Source organism: Achroia grisella, unplaced genomic scaffold, assembly GCF_030625045.1.
Source record: "Achroia grisella isolate CSIRO2021 unplaced genomic scaffold, CSIRO_AGI_Agris_v1 utg856, whole genome shotgun sequence".
In the NCBI taxonomy this organism is placed as follows: domain Eukaryota; kingdom Metazoa; phylum Arthropoda; class Insecta; order Lepidoptera; family Pyralidae; genus Achroia; species Achroia grisella.
This window is the reverse complement of record NW_026713045.1, coordinates 2,295,140-2,309,761: the sequence shown is the minus strand read 5'-3', so window position 1 is coordinate 2,309,761 and position 14,622 is coordinate 2,295,140. Positions and strand designations below refer to the sequence as shown.

At 31.8% G+C, this 14,622-nt stretch overlaps 2 protein-coding genes across 2 annotated transcripts; both read right to left on the bottom strand.

Annotated features, from left to right (window-relative positions):
* Positions 1-88: 88 nt before the first annotated feature.
* LOC131852581 (inactive peptidyl-prolyl cis-trans isomerase FKBP6-like) lies at positions 89-2,820 on the bottom strand. Its single transcript, XM_059203253.1, has 4 exons — positions 2,660-2,820; positions 2,267-2,570; positions 1,532-1,731; positions 89-1,393 (listed from the first exon to the last, which is right to left on the bottom strand). The coding sequence occupies exons 1-4, from the start codon at positions 2,707-2,709 to the stop codon at positions 652-654; spliced, it is 1,296 nt and encodes a 431-aa protein (XP_059059236.1). The 5' UTR covers positions 2,710-2,820; the 3' UTR covers positions 89-651.
* A 1,047-nt stretch (positions 2,821-3,867) lies between these two features.
* On the bottom strand, positions 3,868-14,544 carry LOC131852595 (myosin-VIIa-like). The gene is made up of 11 exons (XM_059203281.1): positions 14,465-14,544; positions 12,785-13,042; positions 12,387-12,574; positions 10,861-12,068; positions 10,448-10,692; positions 9,251-10,087; positions 8,602-8,937; positions 8,174-8,388; positions 5,392-7,718; positions 4,822-5,315; positions 3,868-4,207 (listed from the first exon to the last, which is right to left on the bottom strand). Exons 1-11 carry the CDS (start codon positions 14,486-14,488, stop codon positions 4,004-4,006), a joined length of 6,336 nt encoding a protein of 2,111 aa, XP_059059264.1. The 5' UTR covers positions 14,489-14,544; the 3' UTR covers positions 3,868-4,003.
* Between the last annotated feature and the right edge of the window lie 78 nt (positions 14,545-14,622).

Here is a 14,622-nt window from a genome sequence, read left to right as displayed (position 1 = left end):
TTTATCACATTCACTATTTTGTCTCCGATTCTAATTTTTGGCGCTTCTTTAATTAAATAGTAAAGTTAATCTAATTTTATAACTGTCTAAGAATAGACGGACTAGCTGCACGACATTTTATAGAAACTGTGCCACAGTTGCGATATTTGTTTTCTCTACCTAATTTGTACATTAAAACTTGATTTTATAGACGAAATCAGCAGTTTAGAGGTTCAGCACACCGCTTTACTTCCGATGATCGCGGATTCGAATTTGTACCACTAAAATGTTACGGTATTCCATATTGACAGCATCTGTATGTGCAATCATTTCAATATCAAGGAATTTGGCATTATTTTATAATTGAAGAGATTTTATGTTTCCAAATAATACATATATTAACAAGATTTTTGCACATTTTTAAACACAGATAATGTTTTTGTCAACAATGACCTAACAATCCACTGCATTATCTGAATGACAATTTTTCTACAATCACAGCATACAGATCACAAAATCATAGGATATGTGTGTATGTTGTGATTCACTCATATTTTTCATTTATTTACATATTTTGGCAGAATATATTACCACTCAAGTAATTTTCAACAGAAAACCACAGACAATGTTTCAGCCAACTCCAATTTCCTACATTTTTACATCACATTTAAGTCATCCAATGAGAGATTCATTATCTTTATCTAAAACATAATTGTCTTCATCATAACCTTCTAAGTCACCTTTCCTGATTTTACTAAAGAACAAATTCTCTCTTATACAAGATTCTCTTATGTATGCCCTTTCAGTACTGTTTAATCCTTCTGGTAAACTCAATTTAGTTAAATTAATATTGTCTTTAAAATTTTTAATTAATATGTCTACCTCATGTTTGAAATTATCTGTAATTAATTGCATGTGTGAATTTAAATTTTTACTCATAATTATTTTATTCTGATTGCAAGAATCACGAGTTTTCACTATCAAGGCCATTTCACTTTTCATGTCTTCATTGTTAGGGTGTAACTTCATAGCTCGTTTTAATTTTTTTTCAGCATGGTCAAATTGCCCTATCATTCTTAATGCTTTTGCATTCTGAAAAAGTGCTTTTTCATTATTCCAAAGACTGTTTAACCTATTCAATTCATTGCAAGATATACATGCCTTTAGTGGTTGCTTAGTTTTATTATAACATATAGCTAGGTTAATATATAATTTTATTAGCATTTTCTCTTGAACATATTCTTCAGAAGCATCAGCTAGTCTACATTTGTGTAGCATTACAACAGACTTTTTGAATAACTGAATGGCTGAACAGAAATTGTTGGTTTTATGAAGTGTGACTCCCGAACTGTATAACATTTTAACTTCTTTGAGTATTCTTTGAAACATATTTGATTCTGAAAAATCTAGTGGTCTGAAAGAAGAAAATTATAAAAAATTAACATTATATCATTTTAAACATATTATTAGTACTACTATATAATTTCTTTATTTCTACTATATTAAGCTATTAGAAAACTTATAACAATTTTATGTATTATAAATCCCTTACCCATCTTTTGGTGATAGAATACTTTTTACAAGTTTTATGTAAAAAATGCATTTCGCTTTAGGTTTTATTCTAGGAGGGATGCCCATTTCACCATACATTACTTGATATGACAATAAAAACACTGACAATTCACCAACCAACATTGATTTGATGGCTACTTCAAGACCAGGCAATAAGGCATTGTCTTTAAGATTCACAACCTAAAAGAAATTGTTTAAATTTCATTTTAGAAATAGAAATAAAAATCTTTATTCTAATATACTTAATACAAGCACTTTTGAACATGAATTCAATTATATTGAATTCGTAATTCATCATTATATATATATATATATATATATATATATATATATATATATATTTAATTTAATACAAATATTCTAATAAGTAAATGTTGATAGATTTGTTAATGTGCATACAAATAAATAATGTAATGCATTTTAATTAATCATTAATACAAATTATACAGATGCAGTCTTTTACATGATGATAGGAAATCATTATTACACCAGCCTGAGTGTCACAATACTACATTATCATTAAAAATTACATAAGTATGCCCGATTTAAAAAGATGCTCATATAAGCTGATGTTGATACAAGGGCAATCTGAAGATCTACAAATGGCAAATTCTGAAGATCTACAAATGTAGCAACAATAACTTTGAAAATTATTTGTACCACAAGTTTGTAAATTACCAAGTATTGGCTAAATAATTAAAAAAAATATACACACCAATGGTTTTTCGGTAGGTTTCAAATCAAAGGGCACAGGTTCATTTTCCCAATAACCTGAAAATGCTACTGAAACTGTAAATTCTTCACTCAATGGCTGTCCACCACCTTCTTCTACTATTTTCTTTTTTACAAATCCAACTTTATCTACTGGTTCCAAAATTTGCTCAAATTCTTCGAGATTTTTTATTGGGGTTCCGATAAAATCAACAAGATTGTTAATCTTTTGCTCATCATATTCGACATTATCTATTTCGTTATAATCTTGGTTAATGTGTAACAGAGATCCTGTAGTAGTGACTTGGCTATAAGATAGATAATATTGATATTATAATTACCATGGAACTGCAAGAAATATATATTATTGATAGAACACTTTGATGATCACACATACCGTAGATCCAATCCATTTTCTAAAACAATGGGTGATGATTTTGATTCCATTTGACATATAAAAAAAATGTTTAATGATTAAAATGATTACTGAACCAAATTAAGGACAAATTTATTACAATTTTATAATATAAACAGAAACAAAAACTTATATATAGAATATACAAGTACTCTTATAAATATGTACTGACTGACTGAATTACTGACAGTTGAAATACATGAAATGAATGACAGTAGCTACACTGACTGTCTTGGCTGTATGGGTTGAGTCCTTTTGTCTTTCCCTAAAAAGGAAAAAACCGAATAAAAAAAAAAAAACTGACAGACTAAGACAGATCGAAAATGAAGAATGTAATGAATAAGAAATAAGAGAAGAAATAATTAAAACCAATATGGTACTATTACAATTAAATTTAAAATTTAAACACGTCGTGGTTTTAGCTCATTGAATTGAATGTAAACTTTTATCTAGTACTTTTATACTAACAAAGTATATATTATATTGCGCAGCATGACGTCAGCCCCAGACAAATCAGCAAATGTTTAATAAAATTAATAAATTGCCTCTCACTCCTAATAGTAGGGAGCTTACAACCAATACAACCGCTGTATTGAAAGGAGATTAAAATGTAAAACAACATAAAAAAAATTTATATTGTCAAGGGGAAAGGGTATTGTTGGTAATATGGACTGATGATCTTATTGCTATCAATGTACTATGTCAGTTTGACCTCCACGCGGTTCCCTCTGGAAACCATCGTAATAAATTCTTGGTGAATTTGTCACAATAGGCTAACTGATCTGACGTCATGCTCATCTTATCATTCCCCACTGGTGCTCCGTCAGTAGCGCGTAGCGCGGGTGCACCATTCCACTATCATCCATAAAAAAACTTATATTGTCAGACGTGGACGTGGACATAATAATACCTTGGAGAGTTGTGGTGATAGTAGTTGTAGCAATGTCCGCGAAGTATCCAAAAATATTGTTAACCCAAGTAGCAAAAAAAGAATAAAATATATCGATTATATATTTACGTATATAAACACTATATTTTCTTATTTCCGTTAAGTTTAAATAACAAGGAACTTTCTGACTTCGAGATTAGCGTGCACAGGAAAACAGAAAAAAAATGTTATTAACAAACTAATCTTTTATAACGGTATATTTAATGTTTGAATAAAATTAAAGTTGTGTATGTACATATGTGTGTAGGTATATAAAATTATATTTATAATAATAAATAGTATATTTAGTATAGGTATTCTTGATGAACTTTATATTAAATAACATTATTTTAGTCCTTAAAAAACTTATTTACAATACTCAGCACTTTTCAATCGTCTCATAGATCGCTTCGTGAATTTTGCGGTAAAGATTGCCGCAATATAGCAATATAAGACGATATTAAATCGTCCATTTTATATCCTAATGATGTTTCACACAGTATCTTTGTCCCTCGAAGGAAGTTACCCATAGTCATATGGAAGAAGGTGTTACCAGAAGACCAGTTAGATATTTGGGAGAAGGGATGAGTTACCAGTACATCCTGAAATAAATAAAAACATAAAATACCTACCCTAAAAATCGTCCACTGTCAACGTTATGCGGAGTGTGAAATGAGTATTGAGTATATATTATACTAACTTCGTTCGCTTGGAATTTAACTTTATTTTCAAAATAAAAGAGAATTTCTAAAATAAAAGTCGCCTAAGTAAGCCTTATTACATTAGCTACCTGCCAAAAAAAGTCCACTCAAAATCAGTCCAGCCATTTCAGAGATTAGCCGGAACAAACAGACAGACAGACAAAAATGGTAAAAAATGTTATTTAGGTGTATGTACCGCATTTATATTCAAATGCATGTAGTAAAAAACGGTTATTTTAATATTACAAACAGACCCTCCAATTATATTTATATATATCTACAGATAAAATTGGAGAACAGTTAGACTCATAAATTGAAATGTTTATACAGTACTAAGAATCAAACACCCGATCATACGAAGTAAGGTGGACTAAATAGTTAGAGTACCAAGTCTTTGGGGATTTGAGGGTACATACCTACTCGATTAAAACTGATTAAAGAAATAAATAGCCGTTAAGATACCTATGTACCATATAGTGCAGCCAAAAAGAACTAAGGTCTTACTTAATACTTACTCGACTCTGAGGATGGATAACATTGACTCCATTCTTGTTTATTCCAATAACAACCATATCTGGATATGCGGGATCTGAGGTTTGTTTAACTTCAAAGAAAGCTGTACCAAAAGTTGGCAGCTGATAGATTTTTTGAAGGAATGCCTCCTTAGCATCAGTTTCGGACATATTACTGATCCGTTGGTACGCATTGTTGATAGACGTTTTCCAAGCAGACTTAGATTGAATCCTGACCATATCTGGCGGTATAAATTCCTCTAAAATATCTCCAATTTGAGATAATAATGACTGGTCATTACCAAATCTAGCTTTATACACAAGAGCTGCTAATTCAACAAGATCCTGTTTAGATGTTTTATGATAGCCTCGTAGATACTTAGGTAACTCCTGTGGGAAGTAGAATATTTGATCTGCATTTTTATCTTTACCGGGAACGGTGTTGATCCAGAGTTTTTTCATAAAGAATATCTGGTAATTCATTTGGACTTGTGTACCTATAAAGTAAAAACATAATTTATAGATAAGTGTAAAGTAATAAATAAAAGAAAATGCGTAAACAAATATACTCACTTCCTCGAGTGGGACGAGTCTGCTTCATCCATTCTACTAGTTCATATACAAAATCAAAGAAATAGTAATTTTCCGGAACAGAAAATACTTTGTCAGCAATTTTTACAAACAGACTGAAACCTTCACCGTTTTTTAGGTTTAGTCTTCCAGTTATTTGTTCACAAAGATCTTTAGCTTTCGTTGCTGAATCCACTTCAAATGCCTCATCTGTATCGTCTGGGAAATATACTTTGTGATATATCTGTAAACTTCTATGCTGAATAGCTTCCACCTCTACAACATAGGGAGCATACATTCTGAATCCAGCTTTCTGTATCCTAAAAACACGTTTTAAGCATTCCTTAGCGATAGGATGAGGTCGAGTTTTAAGAAATTCTACTAGTTCCTTCAATAATGCTGTCCCACATGCAAATACACCAGTAATAAGCCACATTAGTTCCCATCCACGCTCTTCACTGAGTTGTATTCTATTATTAGTAAGTTGCTTCATTATTTGGCAGTATATTTCATCTCTAAGAGTAGGTTCGGCAATTGCTGATCTAAATATTTCATCTGTATATTCTGTGACAGTGCGTGCTTTTGGAGCTGGCATATCTCCCATATACTTAAGGATCCCAATGTAAGCAACTATGGCAAGTTTCGAAAGTTGATCATTTTCTAATAATTTTTTCAATAAAGGTTTTCGAATTTGTTCTCTACTATGAACCCATAAATCTGGTGATATCGCTTTCTTAGCCGTAGTTAATGTTGACTGTCCGGAAATGTGTGAATTGCCGTCTGTATTTTCTCTAAAATTATCTTTAGCAAACTTTTCCAAAGTGTACATTCTTTTTCTTTGCACTGTGTTATACATAGAAGTAGATTTTTTGTTGGTAATCACATTTCCTTTTTTAAATACGTCTAAAATAGTATTAGGCGGGACAGTTAAAGTTGGTAAAATATAAACTTGTTCAGCTGGGAAAAGCCCTTCTTGACCATTGCAAATACCATGCCCCCACGTGGAATTCATTAAAGTTTCACCATTGCAATCTTGTAAAAGCGTTATAAAGTCACCCTTTTTATATTGTAAAAAGGAGGAGGCGTCGCTGTAACCTTGTGAATCATTTTGAGCGATTACATAAATCGATCTCCGTTTTAGTCCATCGATAAGATATATAATTAGAGCGCTTAATTCACTAGCATCAACACTTTGAAATTCAAATTCTTCTTGTTGTATTGTCCGAATTGTTATTTTACCCACATCATCATATTGATCGTCTTCGTTATACGCAACGTAAGTTATTTCGCAAAATGTGATTTCAAGGAGAATTGTTTCTAACTGATCAACAAAATAGATACCCGTCCAATTCACTGCTATTATAACAACATCTTTATTAATACTGTCACCTTTCACTTTAATGGCTTCAAAGAATCTAGAGAATAACATAGGCCATTTAAGTTTTGCAAATATTACAATATCTTCTTTACACCTTAAGGGTTCAACCTTTGATTTTATAGTTTGAGCAGATTCAAACGATTTTGTTACTAAATGTTCCCATTTAGTTAATGCAGCGTCGTTCGATTGTATAAATTGATTTGGTATGTAGTTTACTATGACTTTACGTAAAATGTTTGGATCTATACGTGGTCCATATTCAACATAATGTTGCTGGGCAGCAATAATGGCTAAATCGTTTTCTGAATCACATCGGTATTCTCCGAATTTTACACCTTTGGCCACTTGGTGATAAATTAAATTAGTAGCAACTGCATCATCGACTGGGTTGTGCCAAGGAGTAAATATTTCTTTCCGGTAAAAAAGCCTCCAGGGAGCATTTTTCTCAGGAGTGCCTTGTTCTTTAGCAAATTGTTCACACTGGGAAATTGCATCCATTATATGTTCTCCTTCACTTCCCAAAGAGAGAACTTTATCGTACAAAGTTATGTACAATGAGAAACCAAAAACATCAGTTAAACATATATTTTCTGCAATTTGCTGACAGATTTCTTCTGAAGTTGTTGCGGAATCGGATTGAATAGTCTTTATTGATTCGTCCATTAAGGTTACCGTCAGAATTATTGGTTTTTTCGTTTTTGTTGCTTGTAATTCTAACCAACTGGGCGGTTGGGTTCGAGAACCATTCTTAAAAGTCCGTGAAAGTCTAGCCTCACAATATGGTGCATAACCAGGCGGACCTCCACGAATAAAGGCTCGCAAATACTTGACAAATCTCTCCGAAGGCGAGAAGCAACCGACACATAGAGACATTAATATCCAGCCACGAGCGTGTGATGCTTTTGAAGGATTATTAGAAAGTTGCTTACATATTTGACAGAATATTTCGTCCCTGAAACAAATTACAACGGTTTTTAATAAAACTAAATAGTAAGTTACTTATTACGTTTCATTGAAAAGATGCTATGTGTGATGCTCGTATAAATAGTAATAATAATCCTGGCCAATTAACATATCGCTTCCTAATCCCACTATAAGCAGAGCTTGTGTTATGGATACTAGACAACTGATACCAATATTTAGGTAACTTTTTTGTAAATACCTACAGAGGTACATAATATACATAGAAATCACCTACATAGACCGATACAAAGAATCATAATCATGAATAATAATGAGTTTGCATTGTGCTAGGAATCGAACCCGCGACCATCGAAAGTAAAGCTGTTTGTTAATCTCTAGACCACGTCTTGAAGTATAGATGTATAAATGTAGCCTTTATGAAGCCGTCTAGTAGTACAGATGTATAAATGTAGTCTTTATTAATTCATGACATATTGTAAATACCTTAGTTCTTTTCTAATAATACCATGGCCAATTATAAAGTGAAGTTTTTCTAGATTTGAACTTCGTACAGAATTTAACCATTTATTATACATTTCAATAGTCATTTCGTCATTCAATAAACTTTTCATCAGTTGTTCATTTAACTTTGTTTGTTTCTTTAGTGTCATATGTATCATTTTCTTGTTACTTGTGTTGCCCTGATGACTCAAAAGTTCCTGTAAAATAATGTGATATTTACTACTTAAATATAACAAATCAGTAAAGAGTTGATAAAGTTTAAAAATAAAAAAAAATACTCTAATGAAGAATAAAGCAACAATATACTGTAAGTACCTATTCTATTTAGTCACAAAAATATTTACAAATTGTGAGAGCAGAAAAAAAAATCAAAATATGAATGGATGGATGTCGTATTAATCTTTATTTACCTCAAATTCCTTGCTCTTCTGGAACGCACGTCCCACTGTATTTGAAAGTTTTGTCATAACAGGAACGTTGTCAACCTTATCGTCAACATATCTAGGTTCTGGCAAGTCTCCCATAAATCTTAATATTGTGGTCCATAAAGCAAGAGAAGCTTCTTTGTCGACTGGAGACGGCAATTCTAAAAGTGAATTTTTCAATTGTTTTCTAGAATATTGATAGTTTGTATTTCCTAGAAAGTACGTGGCGGCAAATTTTCTGAAGTTGTACTCATCAAAGGATTCTTCTTCAACGTCTTCTGGAATTGGTATTGCTTGACCTTCTGGTTTAGGCGTAGATGTCTAAAAATATAAATTTAGATGTAGCATTCACATAGGTAGGTATATGAAATTGAAACTTTATTCATAATTAAATACCCAACATCACTATTAAAGTTTACGATGATTATCATTATATTATTATGCATGTTGTGTACATAAGTAATTCTACATTTAGACCATAAACCATTCACAAAAAAATATTTGTCAATTATTAAATATATTTGTTTATCAATAATTATACACAATTAAATAATTGTATTATTAACAATATCTTAATACATTAATGTATATTACAATCTTAATTATCTGCATTTAATATCGAATCATTACTAACCACGCCAAATCCCATACCACGTACGGTTCCACCTGAAGTTGCGGAATCTTTGAGGAATCCAAAAACATCATCCACATATTTGTCATCAATCACAGACAAATTTTGAGCATTATCAGTATTATTTTCTTTCGCAATCCAAATAGTTTTCATAAAATCATTAACATCGTTTTCGTAATTGTCTTCAACAACATTGACGCTAAGTATACCTGCGCGTAGTGCCACTTCCTTCTCTTTATTCAATTCTGCCAGTTTTGCTTTGATAATTTCACCCTTTTCTTTAACAATTTTTCTAACAAGATATCCTTTGCAGTGTGCTTGAAATTGCGATAAGAATTTTCGCAAATTAACGAAAGTTTTTCTCAAGACTCTAGATCTAATGGCAGCCTGTAAACGTAAATAACCTCTTCTCATAATAAGGTATCTCTGTCTGTATCCACGAGCACGGTAATGCTTTTGAATATTAATGGCAGCTTCTCGCAATCTTAGAAATCGTTTTCTAAGCAAAAATCTCCTAGCGTTTGCTTGCACTTTTATAACCGCCGTTATCACCACTTTATGTCTCAATTCCTCAAGCAAGAGGTCGTGGCTATCTTTGAGGAATACTTTCGTGTGCCCCAAACGAAATTCATTATCTTTTAATATTTGGCTACAAATTTTTTTAGCAGCAACTTTACAATCTGTTTTCTCTGCTGGTGGTACATTGGGTACTATAAGACGATATCGATATACAAACTCATAGTATGAGTATCTAACAGGGTATCCAGCTTGTCGTATTTTTGCAGTTTCCATCAATCCAGCATATCTAAGTTGACGCACACATAATTCTCGATCTAAAATCTAAATAAAAATATTTATAGGCGCTTACTTATTTAAAATTAAATAAAATTAAAGTTATATACACGAGTTCATTCCTAAGAGAGATATAGCATAATCTGTTATTCACTTTTCATATAACTATCAATTAAGTTGCTATTGAATTTGAAAATAATTTTAAGTATTGATTTCTTTCAAGTTTAATAGTTATTTATATGCGCGTGTTGGCGACAATGATGTCCAAAGTAATTTCTTATGAAAAATCTAAATCTTTTTGTGGGATTTATAGATGTACATATTATCTAACATAAACGCTATCATTATCGAATAACAGAAAAGGAGATATCTCTATTAGGGTGTATCATAGACTATTCTTTAGAATACCTTGGGCTTTTTAAATTCATTGGGTTTAATACATCGAACAAAGAATGGATGGCATGCATACAACGTCTTCATCAGTGACTCTAAAGAGGTCTTAAATTGATGACTCAATGATACTGCCTTTCTATTCCCGCTTTGTATAGATACGGAATCGATGCTGAACAATTTTTTCAAAAAGGAATTGCCTGAATCTAATATCATCTCTTTAATATCAGCGGTTAACATGTCTCTATTTTTGTCCAAAAACCCTGGAAATTCAAATTAATTACGTACATATTTTACTGTAAGTAGATATTGTCATAACTATTTACATAAACACTGTATTAATATACTATATATTACAATCTACTAGTTATCCATTAATAATTACTATAGATAAGCTATTATCATTATATTAATACATATTACAATCTCACCTTTTACTTCGTATTGTACATTTCCAGCAAAGTGTTTTACACCAAATACATGTTGGTGTGTTGATTTTGGAGCTATGTAACAAGCTTTATTACTGTGGTTGCTATGAAGTTTGTCAAGTAATGTCAAATCAGTGCCTTTTGGAAATCTTGATTCCTCGTCTATGAGTGATAGTAAATTCATAGGTTTCAATCCAATCATGTCTAAATTTTCTTGGTTATCCACATAATTGATATTAGTCCAAGTTATGCCTTCCTTTTCATACTGCTCTTGTTCAAGTTTAAAAATATGTTTCACGAAAAACTGCTGCAAATTCTCGTTTGCATAGTTGATACAAAGCTGCTCGAAACTGTTTGTTCCAAAATTTTCAAATCCAAAAATATCCAGAATGCCAACGGCATTGCTCGATAACTGCTGATCCTTATGTAACGTTTTATTTATTACTGTAACTATGTATTCAAAAATGTGTCCGTAAATCGCTTTAACAAGGGCGTCTCTACCGTCCAAGGCTGCTGAAATATTTATATTAGAGACAACTTTTTCTCCGTGTGCTACAAACGTTTTTCTAGTTAAAGATTCGCATAGAACAGATTTGTTCACGCCAAGGAGATTTGCTATTCTTGTTGCATTTATCATATCTGCTACTTCCGATGACTCTATATTATTTACGCTAAAACTTTTGAATTTCAAATTCCCCAAATGAAGAATTGCGGAGAGCAGGCTGAATATAGTCCATACTTCAGTGTCAGAAAAGTTAAGAACTTTAAACGCGGACCTTATATCAGCAAATTCATTTCTGTCATTACGGCCCTGGCATGTAACCATATTTCCGGAATTCAAGTAATAGTAGTCGGTCGAGCGTCCTAATTCTAATTTCTTTTTTTCTTCGGAAGATAATCCTTCAACCAGTGAATAAAAAATGTGGTAGTTCCTTTCGCCTTGATTTTGAGATACGATACGTGATTTCTCCAAAAGATACTGTTCTATATTTCCACCTTCAATTATACCTTTTCTATTGAAATATATGTTAATATATTTCCCAAATCTGGAAGAATTATCATTCTTGACTGTCTTAGCATTGCCAAAAGCTTCGAGTATTGGATTAGTTTCTTGAATTTGTTGTTCAATCCATGAATGCTTTCCACTAGCTGCAGCCAGATATTGTAACAATAATTTAGTACTTTCAGTTTTACCGGCTCCACTTTCTCCGCTGAAAATATTATTTCACGGTATAAGTTTACATTTAATGTTTAGTCTGAACTAAAGTTTAGTTAACTAATAATCATAGTTAACTAGGAATTATATTAAAGTGATATAGGAAATCTTAGGTTTAACTAAACCGCCAGGGCCGTAATGTATATCGCAGAATACATAAATATCATATTTGACCTAACTAGGTCAAATATGATATTTATGTATTCTGCGATATATTTAATTACCCAAATCAGTATGTTAATTATGATGACCTTTAATTCTTTACAGAAGGGAGTATCACATATAACACTAATAAATAAATACTCGTATATACCTGATGACTATGCACTGATTTGCATTGCTATCTTTCAGTTCTCTATATGAATTTTCTCCGATGGCAAAAATGTGTGGAGGTAGAACATCTCCGTCTTTTATCGTTTGGTAGAAATGTATTTGGTCCATTGTATATATAGGCAATATTTCGTAGGGATTTATTGCTATTAACATTGATCCCGTATATGTCTGAAAAATCAGAATTTATGACGTTAAAAAGAAATTTTTAGATAATTTACATAAAATATTGTAACAAACAAACACAAACTTCACCTCTCTATAATATTAGTATAGATGTTACCTATATCTATACTTCCTAATGTTACAAAGAGGTAAAGTACTATATCTATATAAATACGACATATTTATAATCTATTTAATTATATTTTATTAACGTACATATATTAGCTGCTGATTGTATCGTATGTGAAGATTACGTAGAATTGTGTATTCTTGAAGTTCACCTAAGGTGATCATATCCTCAACCCCAGTTACTGAAGTTGCATGCAAAGGTTTCAAGACGTTTTTAATGGACGTCGTGAACACCTTGCCGTCATCATCGCGTACTTCCAAATCATTACCGTTGTTTTTTAGAACCTTTACAGATACAGGAACATCGAATTCTGAATTACTCTGCGGTTTTATCCAAACCAAATCCTGAAACAGAAAAATATTGGACGCTTTAAATCATTTCAAGTCAAAATTGACTGCTGTCCATAGAAACATTAAATATTTTTTTATCATACGCGGTATTTATAACTTCATTAGTTTGGGTTTTAATGCCTACTTGATAAGAACTACAAAATATAAGTTAAGCGTGACATACCTAGATTATAAATTTTGCACATTATTGCACTGTGTCTTTGTTATCTATTCCTATGTAGGTACTAATTTGCTTACGTAAAAGTTTTAATTTTCAAATCTTTATCGAGTACCTACATAGAAATATTTGAGTTTCCTTTGATTGTAATCGCCATTAACAACACATGAGCATTTTGCAAGTAGTTAAAAATTATGGTTGTGGCGAGACAGTTTATCTTATAACTAAGTTTGATCTTAATATGATCATATGTAGGTATCGACATAGATATTGGTTTTACTTTAAAAGAAAATCTATGTCGCATACATATGGCATCACGCATAACGCATCACGATAATTAATTATCAGAAAGACTTGGCTGTAAGGATTGGATTACCCTTTTTTACTGATTTATTATTATTAACCCTCTAATGAGCAACCAGCATACCCAAATTTATGGGAGCACTACGTAGGTCCGTACTAATTGTGGAAAAATTCGTTTCTAAAATAGAACCAAGAGAGTATCGAAGACTAGACCTTTTAGTGCAATTAGTGCAAAATTCAAATGAGCGATACATCGGAGAGGCAGCCTAGATTCTCTTATTTACCACCATAACCTACAGGTTTTATATGGCGGTAAATAAAAGAAGATAACATTATTACACGTAGGCGTAGTGACTACCTACCTACCAGTGTCCACCTAAACCACCAACAATATTAGAGTTGGGATATTTATTTGTTTAAAATAATTATTTCAACTCTAATATTGTTGGTATACATAGGTAAATGATCCTGTAATGAGAATTCTCTCTTAAACCTTATTATTTGATTTTTTTTAGCCGTAAAAGAATCTGTAAATGCTGAATACGGCGCCTACTTTACCGGTAGGTACTATAGTAGGTGTACCTACAAGTACTTAGTCTGCGTATAGCCAACAATTTTATCTCACTAGTACTATTAGTCACTATAGTCCGAGGTAGGTATCTATTATTCTAATTAACCTGTGGTTATCGTAATATCCTAGTATCTATGGTGAATTCCTTTACATTGTAAAAATAAAATCCACTACTTATCAATCTACCTACCAATATAAATTTATCAAAAAAGTCAGAGGTAGGTATGATCTCAGTTTTTATCGATATCTATACAATGGACATTGAACAAATATTTTTAGTTATAAAATTTAATGAGTCGTTCACAGCTTCTATGATTAAGAAATTGAAGCTCTATGATGTGAGGGAAAGTTATTAATATTACAAATAAAGGATATTAAAACTTACAGCTAACTGAATTTGGCGAGCCATTTTTGCACTGATGAGATTCACTTCACATAACTAAAAACATTGTCCGTCCTACATTCACTTTCAGTTACAACTGTCCGTCTTATCAAATAGATTCGCTTATCACAATCAACTGGGGAAGCGCACCGTTGAAGCTT